The 14,075-nt window shown below is 42.0% G+C and overlaps 1 protein-coding gene across 2 annotated transcripts in view; it reads left to right on the top strand.

Moving 5' to 3' along the window:
- SPRED2 (sprouty related EVH1 domain containing 2) overlaps positions 1-14,075 on the top strand; it is a 59,232-nt gene that overhangs the window by 25,483 nt on the left and 19,674 nt on the right. For both annotated transcript variants that reach the window (XM_014893153.2, XM_014893154.2), the window contains exons 2-4: positions 7,683-7,860; positions 9,184-9,352; positions 12,111-12,175. In XM_014893153.2, the coding sequence (XP_014748639.1) occupies positions 7,683-7,860; positions 9,184-9,352; positions 12,111-12,175 (412 nt within the window). The remainder of the gene's footprint in view (positions 1-7,682; positions 7,861-9,183; positions 9,353-12,110; positions 12,176-14,075) is intronic.

The raw sequence follows: 14,075 nt of genomic DNA, 5'->3' as shown, positions 1-14,075 counted from the left end.
GAATGTTGTCTAAATCAGCATATAATTTATCAGTGAATATGTATGAATTTTTCTGTGAAACACAGCCTTTCATTTATGGTTACATATCAATTTTTTATTCTCAGAACTAATGGTTTAACATTCACCCTTTCTTTAAATACCAGAAGGAAAAAGAGATGCTGCCTGGGAAGGTGCTTCCCTTGATGTCCCTCTCCATGGACATCTGATGGAGTAGGGGATTTATAAAAAAAGACTGAAGGTAAAAACAATGCTCATGCTGGTTTTGATATAGCCAAGAATGTCTTCTTTTGTTTTTCGTGTTTATTTATCTGGCAAAAGATAAAAACCCTTTAGATTTAGACTGCAGTTACCCTGCTTAGTCCCTCACCCCACCTCTGATACAGACCCAGCTGGAACTGAGTCACAGAATTTATTTTTTTTTTTTTTAATACTTGCAAAATATTAGCTATTCTTCGTAGTTATAACATACATGTCGTTGAGGATGTTTATAAAGGAATAAGTGTAGTTGTAGTCTCCACTACAAATGAAGGATCAAAATAAATGAGAGTGGGGGAAAATTCAGTTTCCTTTGGGTGAGCAGTTTTTTTTTTCCTTTGTAAACTTTGAATTTACAGGAATAGTCTGTATATGTTTGTCTGCAGACATAATCATTTTTATAGAATGCAGTTTCTGTGGTTGTCAGTTGGGGTTTTTTTTGCTAAGTATTGCTGTTCATTAGCTAACATAGGATAGCAGTAATGGAGTGCTTATGATCAGTTTATGTTAGGAAAAAAATAGGGTAGAACTTAGTTATGATTTTTTTTTGGGGTGGGGAATCAATTCAGGATGCAGATCTTATGAATCTACCTGTTTGGCTGTCTAAACTTTTATGTGATTTTTGCTTCTCTTACACGTGGTATAAAACAAATACCATCTGTCATGCAACAATTTATTACTCATTACTGTAAATGATAGTGCTAATTAGCTTCCTTGTAATCTGTTAATATTTTGTACTCTTGCACGAAAATAGAAGGACTAGAGGCTGCAATTCTTGCCTGTACTGCATAAGGTGCAGGATAATTTATTCAAATATATTATGCTGTCCCTTTTAACTTTTCGAGACGTCCCACCATGTGCACCTGTAACCTATAATTACGCATTTATTGCAAAATTGATCCATTCAGCAAATTTGAGGGAAAGTCTTTTTTAGGAGATGAATGGTTGCTCATTAAAAGTTTTGTCATTGGTATATATGTCCCAATGATGTCATGGCTGCCTTTTAGGAAAAAAAAAACCAAATATTGTGTAGGGTATTTTTGTAAGATTTGCTGTGGCTTTTTACTATTACAGAGTATCAACAATGTTACATAAATGCTTCATTACAGACACAAGTCATAAATTAATCTGCCCGAATGCTGTTAAAACGTCATTTTAATTCAATATTGTGTAATAAGCTAATTTCTGGGGAGAGACCTTAAATTCCACGTGCTTGAGCTACATCAGTGGATCTTTGCTTGCCTATCAGCATGCTCGTAAGCCAGCTTTTTTCCCTAAAAAGCTGCTTCCAGTTCACTTGAGGTTTTGCCGACGTGTACAGCACTTTGTGGGGATCACTGGGCAAGTCTGGTACAGGAAAGGATGTTATGCTGGCAAAAAAAAGTATTTAGTCCTTGCAGAACTACGTAATATGTATATTTTTGGATACATATAAATATGTTATGTATGTATGTGTTTCAGGAATTAATTTTCATGTGCTTCCCGGAACTATCTGAACTACTTACGAGATTATGAAATCCCATTTGAGCCAGTTAGGATAAAGCTGTTTCTCGTAAACTCAATAAAATCAGCCTTAAATGCTGAAGAAAGGTTTTGGTGAAAGGGTTCCTTTGTTCCTCACTGCCTCGGCATTTAAGGGAGATGTGGAGGCGGGCGGCTGGGTTGTTGCAGGTGTCTTGGTTTTTTGAGAAGTCCTTTTGGGGGAAAAAAACCCAACAAACCAAACAAAACTGCTATTAAGTTTTTCATGTGGAGGATTTTTAGATGCGCTGCAGCGCTGGAAGCAAACCCAGGCTTGTGAGCACTGGCTATGGAGACCTGACCCCTCTTCATTTTGCCTTTGGGGCTGCCCTAGGCTCTACCAGCATCTCTCTAGCAAGGAATGTGGAGACTGAATTGTTTGTATTTGCTCTGACTGTGTGGTAACTAAAATTTCCCAGGTGCCCTTTTATTCTGGTGGTATTTGATTTGAAAAAAACACAGGTTGCATACTAGTTATACATGAATTGGATTACAGGTATAGTGGTTCTTTGTTCCTGGTGTAATGCAGAGGTGAGGGCAAGGAAAACTTCTGGGAAGTTTTCCATGGTTTTCTTCAGATTCCATTCTAACATTTGATCTGGCCAGAGAGACACAGATGTCTTCTTTTCTTGGTGATACTTAACGAAAAAGTTTCAAACCTGCTGGAAATCTAAATGGTATGGAAATATCAACTTAGTTTGCTATAGCTGCATACACTCAGAAGTTTTCTTTCAAACAGGTTGGTAAGTTAGGATTTGAAGAAGAAAATGCTGGTTATAATCTGCAGCTATGTCACCCTTGCAAGTAGGTTCACAAACTGACCATCAGATCAAGGAAGTGGGACTCCAAAAACAGCAGCTTTTAGTGTCTTCCACCAAAATGTCCCTGCTTTCTGGCTGTGGGATGAACTGCAGAGAGCCTCACAATACAACTTGAAGCAATCACCTGGGTGGAATGTGATAGCCTTAACTCCAGCTCTTGGAGCTGCTGAAGCAGGGAAAACACCTGGCAGTGTGAAATACATCCAGGTCAGCCAGACACAGGTTATGCCCCAGTAATCGTAAAGTTATATTTGTATGGATCCAAATAGTTTAAATTGTGTTTATGTGCCTGGTTCAGCTGAACAGCCTGACCTCTGCTGCTGTTGCATTAGCAGCCTCCTGCTGTCCTTTCAGCTCTTCCCTGAAACCTGTGATCTGGGAATGTCGATGCATGGATTAAAAGACAGAAGTCCATAATGTTGAAACTCATTATATGCGAGTCCCATTTTTTATGAGACCTGGATCTCTCCTGGCATTGTAAGGTGTGGAGTTAGGAAGGGAGGAAGATACCTAAGTGCCTCATGGCAACAATGGTGTGGAAGTTTATAAGCTTGTATCTTGGTTAAGTAGCTTGGCTAGAGGGAAGAATATTACTGAGTTATGGAAGGTGTCTGGGAAGTGTTTTAGATGCTAAATGTGACTCAAAAAAACGTTGTAAATATGGTAGGTTGGACTACTTTTTCTCCCCTTGGGATTTTTAGACATCTGAGATGGTATTTGCAGTTGCTGCTTTGGAAGCAAAATGGGTAAGAAGAGCAGCTGGTGGAAGGGAGTTGTCTGCTTTGACCCACCCTCCTTTTACAAAGACAGTGGTGAAATTTACAGCTTAACTAAAGAGTGAATTGTTTGGTGTTCAGTCCTGGATGCAGGATTGCAGCCATAAGCTGTCACCAGCCATACAAAGGGTTCCTGGCTTTGTCCTCCGTTAGCGTTGCTGGCGGTGATGTGGTTTATGTCTGAGAGCACAGGATGATGGCAGCCCCATGTGTGCATGGTGGGGGACAGCACTTTTATCAGCCTCAAATGTTACCTGTCTCTTAGACACACAAATGCTTTGTCAGTCAGACTATAGATACCAAAACCAGGGTTCAGTGATGACAGAGGTAATATTCAATCACTTGTTTAGGAAGATTCTGTGTCCTCCAGAAGAGCAATTATACATGCACACACTGTTTTGTTTTTATAGATATATATGCATACCCACGAGCTATAAGTTTTAAAGAGTTCTCTTTTCCTTCCAGTAAAAACAACACATGCTTTTCAGCGCTACCTTTACTCCCCAAGTTCATTCTGTTTTTTTTTTTTTACTCAGGGTGGGGCAGGCAGACAACCTGGAACATGCTGGCTGGCTGCCATGCACCTGGGTAATCCCTTCAGCTACTTTCTTCCCAAGTTTTTAAGGCTGTTGAAGACAAATATGTAGGGTTAAGATAGCATTTAAGAGCATAATTAAGAATAGTTTGCATGAAATGCATAGCATATAGGCCATAAACCCAACAATTAGAGCAGTCCTAAAAGTTTCAAGGATCCAATAAAACATGGGGAACTAAGGCTACTGTGGGGTTTTCTCTAATTGTTTCATTTTTAGCTATCAATTCCTCATTAACTGTAATGGACCAAATATTTCATGTACCTCATTATGCATTTCTTGTGAAAAAGTCAGTTTGTAGTTACCATGATAAAAATGCAGATGTTCTGCTACTCCGGTTTACCAAGGTTTCATCAGTGGCACACACATGAGATTTGCAGATTGTTTCTTTGCTCCTCAGAACTTGGAACAAGCCAGAGCCTTGATGCAGTCGTGTAAAATTAAATAGCAAAGAAAATAAACAGCTTTTACACTAAGGAAGCAAGATCCATATATGGAACTCAAATATTTGAGTACCTCCCAAGTATTTATCAACACTGGCATGAGGGAAAGAAGCTTTGCCTATTCTAGGCTTGTAGATGGAAACAGCAGGCAAGATTTAGACATAGAAGACTGGAGGAAGCTGTATGTAGCCTTGAAAATTGAACATTCAGCTTCTGAGTCCTGATCCAGTGATTAAACCAAGATGTCAAGCCCTCAGAACCCTTAACTACCTCCTTTCCTTTTACCTTTTTTTTCTTTTTTTTCCAAGTCCCTTGGCACAGGTTGTGCTTTGGGAAACGTGCCTGTGGGTGGAGCAGAGTGGGAGTGGGGAAGGGGCTCTGCAGGGAGCCCAGCGTCACTGGTGACTTTTGATCGTGCAGGAAAGCATGCCAGGAGATTATGTTAATGGAGCCAGAGGTCTGCCTGCCCTACCAAAGGTGAATCCTTCTCCTGGACAATGCTCTTGCTTAACAGGGGAACAGAGGTCGTCTTGCAGGGGTAGGGGGATGGAAACTAGATTTTCTGGCTTAATATATTTAAGGAGGTTCGTCTTCAGGATGGGAAGAACACCGTTTAAATGGTGTTCTCTTGGCATGTGGTGGCAGAGTTTGTAAGATCCATAGGTCATGGGTAGATGTGGCTATGAAGAGGAAAACCCTGTGGCTCTGTGCCCCACCAGATTGTCATTATAATGGGCTGGGATAGTCATGGTACCTAAATTTAATGTATAGGTTTCCAGTAATTCTCAAATGTAATTACAAGCCTAGAGAATTCACTGATAGGTAATGGAAATGTGTAAATAACTGTCAGGAAGCACAAAGTACTGGGTAGCTGCTTCTTGCTTAATTTTTCTTCAAGTGAACAATTTATGCACCAAAGTAACTGAAGGCAACATTACTTTTGGGACAGCCAGAGGCTCCAGCTGCTGCCATAAAAGTGAATGGTAAATCCTGCAGGAAGCAGGATTGCCACTGGCAGTTTTCAAGCATGGAAGGAAAAGCAGCAGTTTCTGTGGATGACTTTTGTGGGAGGATAGGAGGAAGGTCATATTGAGCGGCTCTGACTTCAGAAAAGAGCTAAAAATAAGTCCAGAAAGGATCCTCAGGGAATAGTAGAAAGATATAGAAATGTATAGTTGGCTTTCTTTTTTCTTCATCTGCTGATTGCTAATCCTTATAGACCGACCATACGGGAAAGGTACAGAGAAAAAAAAACAAAAACTGTCTTGGATAGAATCAGCTCAATTTTTGCACAGTAGGAAATTAGCTGAAGTATTTTGCTTATTTCTGAGTATCAGGAAGTCAGGAGATTAAAGTTGCCACTGTAAAATCTAGAAATGGCTTTTCATTAAAAAATAAAAAGGTAACTGGATCCATTTATAGATACACTTGCCCCAGGAAGGTGCTTTAAGGACTCAAGCGAACTTATTCTTAAAAACATCATTTCTCAGTTCTGTGACTGCCTTGTGTGTGTCAGCTGTGGCCGTGTATCAGATTGGAAAGCTTTTTATCAGCCAGTGCAAAGTACTCAGGGCAGCAGGGGATGAACTTCTAGCATCTGTGCACTGCCGTCATTGTGTAGGTCCAGTGAGAAAGTTGGCATATCCATAGAATAAAGGCTGTGAAGAGAAAATTGCAGCATGTGTTTTGTGAGATCTGTGTAGCTGCAGAAGAGATAAGCTGGTCCCAGAAGATACTCACTGCTTCCCTCGGTTTGTCCTCAAACTGCCTTCAGATAGGGTGTGGGAGGCTGCTTGCCTAGATGTTAAATCTGGTTGTGTTAGAGAAAGAGAAGCTTGGAATTTAAGGGTTAGCATCTGAACTGCTGCAAAAATAGTCTGAAAGTGAGACAGTTTTACCTGGTGCAGGATGAAGAAAGCTACTATTGCTTGTCATGCTGTACAGGATGCTGGGAAAACATCTGGATACAGGGAGGAATTTCTTTCCATAAAGGATGGTACCTGTCATTTTGAAAGGCTGCCTCTTGGAGCCCTCTATGTGTTGGTCTTCCTTTCTCCTGAATTATACCTGGTGGCCTGGAGATGGATAGTCCCTGGGCACTTTGCTTTGCACGTCCCTTTTTCTCGCCCCTGTTGATACTCCCAGGTTTGAGTGCCCTGCAGCAGCTTCGTGGGCACCTTTGGGTGCCTCAGCAGCTCTGCAGCCGACAGCGCAGTGGTTTTACGTGGCTGCCATCCAAGCACTCCATGGTGACCTCCCTGCGAGGGCGTCACAGCCATCGGCACTGTCCTCCAGCATCCCTGTGTTAATCCATGTCCAGCGCCTGATGGGCGGCACCAGTGCAGCATCAGCACGAGGCCAGAGAAGCTAATTTGGTGTTTCCAGCAGTTTGTGCTGGCGACAGCCTGTTGTAGTTTGCAGTCTGTTGCATGTTCTATGAAAGGTGTGTGGCTTTTGCTTGTGTTCTCTAGGGGCTTTTTTGCTTCCAGATGACCCTGAGGTCCCCAGTAGATGATGGAGCAACTGCTTTGTGGAAAGGATACAGGAGGAGGCCTGGAGTCTCCCACTGTGGGAGCTCTTCTGAATCTTTGTGGTGGGCATCTGGATTATCCCCAGACCTTAGGTGCTTCCCGAATAGTTTCTTGTGAGGTTAGGATGCTCTGCCTTTCAAAGCCCTGTGAAATGCTGGTGAAACTGTTTTAGGGACGTGGTATGGTCCTGATGACCTGAGCTGAGCTGATTCCCATCTCCTTTCATCTGAGATACTAGCTGGAGCCACATCTGTACAGTTTTCCCATGATGTGGAGGAATGTGAGTGTCATCTTCCAAAGTCCACTTCACAAATTTGATCACAGAAACCTTGAAACACTTTGTTCTTGGGTTATTTGAGCTCTGTGTGTTCTTCCAGCACTTCGGAGACCTGATGCCCCAATGTGGGAGTTGGCCTTGGGGGTGGGGCCTGGGTTACCCCACTCTCTTGGTCCCTGTCCCTAGCCACAGGAGGCAAAGATTGTCAGAGACCACAGGTTGTTTGATGTGTGTGTTGACATCTAGAAACCTGGCAGGCTCATTCCTAGAGGTTTGGTGGGTCTCTTCTTCTGTGGTGGCTGGAGTGTTCCAGGCCATCCATGACAGAGGTGGACTTCCATCTCGGGCAGAAACTCTCCGTTGGGGTCAGCACAGCACTGTCTAAATATCACCCTCAAGAAGAACTGATGCAATGCGACTGTGATGCTCACAAAAGGTTCTGTTTTTGTTTTGTTGCCATTGCAGTGACAGCTATATTGTGCGAGTCAAAGCTGTGGTTATGACCCGAGATGACTCCAGTGGGGGATGGTTGCCACAAGAAGGAGGCGGTCTCAGTAGAGTTGGCGTCTGCAGGGTCACATACCCGGAGGGCAATGGAAGAAGTGGATTTCTAATCCATGGTGAAAGGCAGAAAGACAAACTGGTAATAGACCTTAATTCAACTTCTGTCTGTTATTATAATGAGAATTACCCAAAATCTATTGCTATTGTATTCTTGTGCAAGTTTTTTGGTGGTTTTTTTTTTAATATATAAAAAAGAGGCATGTGCAGATAATACCAGATTGGACAAAACAAACCTAATCCTCGTCTAGAATTGCCATCTTTTGCTACCTAGGCTGGCATGATGCCACCTGGAAGGAGCAGGTAAATTTTTGACATCCACGTGCACAGATCCCCTTTGAATTAAAGAGGGCCTGTGGTTTTTTCTTTTTTCTTAGACCTAGTGCGGGGGGGTAAGTGACAAGTGAATTGAAGTGTAAAGAGCCCATGAAGCCAGTCACATTGCACTGAGTAATGCAGTGCAAGCCTTTTAAAAGGGCTATGAATTATTTATGCTGCATACTGTTCAAGGTTTCAACAAGCTGAGTGAGAATATGAAGACAAGTTGTCTCTTATGAATTGACACACTCACTTTTTCCTGGTAGCTGTTTATCATCTAAAAAGGAGCTCTCTTCCATCCCTGCACAAATCAAATTAATAAAGCCTTTTCCTGATTTCCAGGGGCCACTTGAAGTGTTATAGTTTGTTATCTTGTTTTTATGTATTTGATTCTTCTGAAATGCACTCCTGTGAAGATATGTCAAGATACTTCCTCCACATGCTCAAAAATGCATTATTTGAGTCAGAAATAATCTTGCTTTCAAAAAGACTGGTGTTTTAAAGCTGTTTCAATTATGGCTTTTCTTTTGCAATGCTGTTTTGCTTAGGATTCTTTTTTTGACATTATTTGGGAGCCGTGGTTATGTTTTTGAGGGGTGGAGTAAGACATGGCGAGCAGTTCTTGTTGTCCCTGAACATCACCCTAAAGATGAGTTTTGGCACATCAGAACTTGAGATGAGTGGCTGGGGGTGAAGAATTTAAAAGCCAATGAGGGGAGTGTTGCAGCACTTCCTAAATCTGCTGCTGGTGGATAAAATTTCTGTTGAGCAGAATTATTGAGGGAAGAGGTTCTCCTTCCTCCTGAGCCCCCTGCATGCTTAACCTATGCCACACTGAGTCCAAAACATGCTCTTGGGGTAGGGTACCAGTGCCTACTCAAAGCACAAGCAAAAGATGAATGTGTAATGGTTTTGAGAACAATTACAGTGTCTGGTGTTTATTAGTCATAATTTGGTAGGGAAGGATGTTCCCCTATGCGAGACATTACTTGGCTTGCTTTTTGGGTCCAGCCTGAGATGGTGCTGGCTGTATCCTTGGGTTGGGAAAAGTGACTTTGCTCCTCTTTTGGGGCTCACGCCCTCCCAGGTGGTGCTGGAGTGCTTTGTGAAGAAGGACCTGGTATACACGAAGGCAAACCCCACCTTCCACCACTGGAAAGTTGACAACAGAAAGTTTGGGCTTACTTTTCAAAGCCCTGCTGATGCTCGAGCCTTCGACAGAGGAGTGAGGAAAGCCATCGAGGACCTCATTGAAGGTAGTGTGGGGATGGACAGAGACACTTCCACCGTTGGAAGAGTGGGCAGGGGGTTTGAGTCAGGGAGCTGGGAAGAAGAGGGGTGTGTCTAAAATAATTTCTTGGGCTTGGACGTTTCTTGTGCATGTGTGCAGCTGTGGCCCTTATCCTACAATGAGCAAGCCCCAGCTTTTAAGAATCAAGTTTTCTTGTTCCTTAGAGGAGATGAAGTATTTCAGTCAAGTCAGTCCTGTCTGTCCAGACTTTTCCCCGTTATTTATCATCAAGTTTGTTGTTACTGCTTTTTTTGATTTGGGTTTCACACTAGTGGTGGCAACTCAAACAGCCCAGGCTCTTTATTTGCAGTCAAATCTCATCTTATTTAGTCTTTGTTAAATCACAGGATTTAATTCCTGCCTGGAGTTGAATAAAACTTCAGTTTGTTTTTGGTTTTATTTTGCAGTAATTAATTTTGTCTGCATCCTCTTAGTTGAATGGTAGCTCTTGGAGACTTCGTTGTGTTTTGGGGTGTTGTTTTTTTAGTTCTGTAAAAAATGCGTTTGAATTGTCTGTGCTTTGAAGTTGTCATAAATTTTTCCTTTTCACATTTCATTGCAATCAGGCAATCACAATACAGCTATAATTCAATTGTACTTTATTATAATGAAATTTGATTCTTTGTGCATTTTTTCTTGATTTTTTTTAACCATACTACTTCATGTAGGGACTTAGTCCAAAGCCTTTTGCCTTCTCTTCCAGTGTGACCAGGATATTTTTATATACAGATGGTATATAAACCCTACTGAGGATGCTCAGATGTATGTACAGATGTGTATTCTTTTTGAGGACATTAGCTCCTAAGACCAGCCTAATGTTCTGGATGGCCTGTCCTTGCTTTAACATGAACATGGTAGATACTGGGAGAGAATTAATCTCCCAGGACTCCTTGCTGGTAAATACCTCATCAGTTAGAGGAAGGATGTTCTCAATTAATTTGCTTTTTTCTGTGCCGTTAACATTGAGAAGGTACAGGTAGACTTTCTTCTTTCCTCTTCTTGTTAAAACTGTGAAGCATTTTGGGTCATAGAAGTGATGTTTTGTGTAAGTGGCATGGGATTGTGCAAAGTTTCAAGGAGATAATAACTCAGCTGTATTGAGTAGTATTTTGGAGATGGCAATACTTGGCAACTCCTGTTTTGCTTTTGATCCATTTTACAGTGGAGATACTTAAAATCAAGTTCTACTGTATCTCAGATACTTCAAAATCAGCAAATCTATATTTATTCCATTAACAATACAGGCTGATCCTCATGAATGTGTTCCTCATTAACTTCCAAATAAGGCTTTCTGAACGAAAAACAATAACTTGCTCATGCACACACAGCATCGGGCAGCAGATTTCATTTATCATTCATTTTTTGTTCGCATACTTGATCAAATTCAGCAGGTAATATTAAACTCAACTAAGTGTGCATTCAGAAGTTCACTTCATTAAATCACTTCTTTATTGTGGATATTTAACTAGTAGTTCATTCCCTGTAGAAACAGAAGTTTGGGGCACAGGTACAACAACCCTATGCAGCTCTATAGAGCTTCAGCTTTTTTTAATTTTTAAATCTAATGTAGCAAATGGCACAAATGTTTCCACATTACTCAATGTTTTAAGTGGGCTTTCACACTTAGCTCTGCACATCTTCGTGATGATGCAACTGAGAGCAGCCAGGGCTGGTGCCAATAGCATTATATAAAACATGTTATTTTAACAAATTTCCAGAATAAAAGTGGTACAAGCCGTTCTACTGTGTTGGTCAGGGATGTGATGTGGCCATAATTCAGTCTAGCAGTGGGCTTCCATCAAAAAAATAAGACTTTTGACTTGAGGGTTCTCTCCCCAAACAAATCCTCTTGCTGCACCCACCCTCTTTGGCATCCTCAGGGTAGATGAAGCCAGCCAGGAAGGGGATCTGGGTTCTTGATTGGGTACAGGGAGAGAAGTCACGCATGTTTAGGTACAGCATAAATTTGGTGTCAAGCCCAGCAATGGTGAGTGCCCCCTTCCCTGAGGCCATTATGTGGCCCTCGAGCAGCTCTGCAGAAACACCTGTGGGGTGAGGAAAGTTTTTTGATACGCTTCCCTACTTTTCCAAAAGATTGCCTCTACTGTACCTAGTGAAAATTGCACCCCAGTATTTTTCTCATCTGTGGTTTTACACATATCAGCTCCTTTCAAATACTTAGTTTACGTGGGGTATGGTGATTCTCTGAGAAGTTGGTGATAACAGAGAAGACCTTTAGAGTATACAGCAACTTCAAAAATTAAAAGGAAAAAACCCAATCTAACTCTTCATTGTCAAAGTGAGATTCATTTTATTTTAAATTAAAGGTTATTTCCCCCTCAGATTTAGGGAGTATGTGAACACAAATTCATATGTGATTTCTTGACAGCTGAGAATCAGTCTGGAGCGCTGATTAATACATAGCTTTACCATTCTTCAGAAAATTAGTCTTCTGTAATTGGAAATGGTAACTGCTGTTTTTATCATTGTCAATTAGCATTGGCTGCCACACAGTTGCATTTCAAGAAATACTTTTTCAGATTTTACCTCTTCAACCCAGCTATCAGCAGATGGGTTGTTCTTCCTTAACTTGAGCCCCTCTTTCACACATCTGCAACGTACAACCTGAGAGAATCCAAATGTTTAACACCTCAAAAAAATAAAAAAAAATGTTTCATGGAAATGTCATGTGTTTAAAAAGTTGTTGGTTTGGTTTTTTCTAGGATCTACGACTTCCTCGTCCACCCTTCACAACGAGGCTGAGGTCGGCGATGATGACGTCTTCACTGTAAGTACATGTCACCCAAGGTCCTTCTCTTTTATGTTCAGGTTTACATGGTCAGATTAAAAAGGGTTTTCTTTTTATACCTCAGGATTGGCGTTCAGCCACCGTGTTTGGACACTGGGTGTGTTTTATTTGATGGAAGTATATCCTCTACAGAATGTGAGGCCTCCTGTTGGAAAAGCATGTCAGAGCAGGTGATGTCAGGGCCTAGAAGTGAAGAAATAATTGCCCTTGAATTTCTTTTGGCTTAGACTGAGGTGGTGCACACACCTACTAATACTTCTCTCTGTCCCTGAGAAGCTTGCTGCAAACGCAGGTAGTTAGTAATGGGACTGCTACTCAGGTACATGCTCAGGGAAGTAAGGTTTTGAATCACAGATGTAAACAAGCAAACTTTAAAGGTGTTTCACCTGTACATGGAGCATAGAAAGTCCAGACGGGTGATCTGCAGGTGGAGGAAGGCACAGGAGTGTGGCATCTGTCTAAGCAGCAGTGACTTAAACAGGAGTGGGCTGTTGGAGGTTGATTTGTGGTGTTGTCTAAAATGTATTACGGAGTTTTGCTGAAACTAAAGCTACTAACTTCAATGGGGAACTTTAAAAGTAAAAAAAAAAAAGCTTGTCAGGTGAAAATGTGACTGATAAGGGCTATTTCATGGGCTGGAAATAAGTTGTTCATCTTGTATACTTTTTTTTTAGTTTACATATGCCCTCCTTGTCCCATGGGGCCAGGATGGCAGGAAGGGGGAAGGTGGGGTATCCTCAGTGCAGCAACAGCAAACCCAAAATTGTCTTTGGGATACTTGCTTGGATTTTTAGGGTGAAGGAGGAAAAAAGCAGTACAAGCATCAAGCTGCTTGAAAATGAGTCTCAGGAAGCATCCAAAGCTAAAAAGTGTTTCTTGAGAGTGATGCTTTGCCAGCATGGGACCGCATCAGGTTCCCTGCTGAGTTTTGACCGGATCTTCCCAACAGAGGGCATGTTATCTGCATCTGTCCTTCTGTCACACTCAGGGAGACAAACAACAGCAGGCAGGGTTAAAAGGTGATTTCCTGCGCTCTGCAGCAAAACTGTCATTAGCAGCTGCTTCCCAACTACCTGCCAGAAGTGATTTATAGGCAATGGAACGAGACAGAAGGGGGGGAGGCACCAGTGGAGCCAGAGCTTTTTACCAGTACATGCTGCTTTGTTCCCAAATTCGCTGGACTCTTCTAGGGGTGGACAGTCACTCTTGACGTATGTGTGGCTCTTCTGTGCTCATCACAAAGCAGATGACTGTCAAAATGTGCCTTGGATGGGTGTGTACCAGCTCTCACTGGGTTAGATACTGGAGTACTCAATGTTTAGGCAGTCATGAGTGGCCGGTAGAAACAGGAGAGTATATTTTTGCTAAAATCCTACTGGCTAATGTTTAGGCACCTGGGAGAGCTCCTGAATTTCTCCACAAGCCCAGTCTTGTGGCTGAGTGTTGATTTTTAAACTGGAAGAATGATTTTTACAAGGAGGAAAATCTTGTTGCCTTTAAGTAGGTGTTGTTTTACATTGAAAAAGTTGGATGAATCCTGCTCCAGCTGCAACAAAATCACTCAAACTCCTGTGTTCAAAATGAAGAGCCAGAACTGCAGGAGATTTTTCCCACCTACTTGATCCTGGGGAGGTGACAGGTGACTCCCTGCTATGCAGACATTTATGGGTAGGATGCCTGACTGAGAAGGAGGAGCAAAGTACTCAATAGCATTAGCAAGGAGAAAAACCTCAGCGGTGTTGGCATCTTGTTGGGCCCTGGGGGAATGAGTTGTGTCCTGCCTGGCAGTGCTCTGCAGGGTTTCATGATCTCCAGACTGCAGGAGGGACCTCACTGGTGATGGGACCTTGGATGATGCTGTTTGTCGAGATGGCGCACC

The sequence above is a fragment of the Sturnus vulgaris genome, chromosome 3 (genome assembly GCF_052056855.1).
Source record: "Sturnus vulgaris isolate bStuVul1 chromosome 3, bStuVul1.hap1, whole genome shotgun sequence".
NCBI classification, from domain to species: Eukaryota; Metazoa; Chordata; class Aves; order Passeriformes; family Sturnidae; genus Sturnus; species Sturnus vulgaris.
This window is presented reverse-complemented; position numbering and strand designations above follow the sequence as displayed.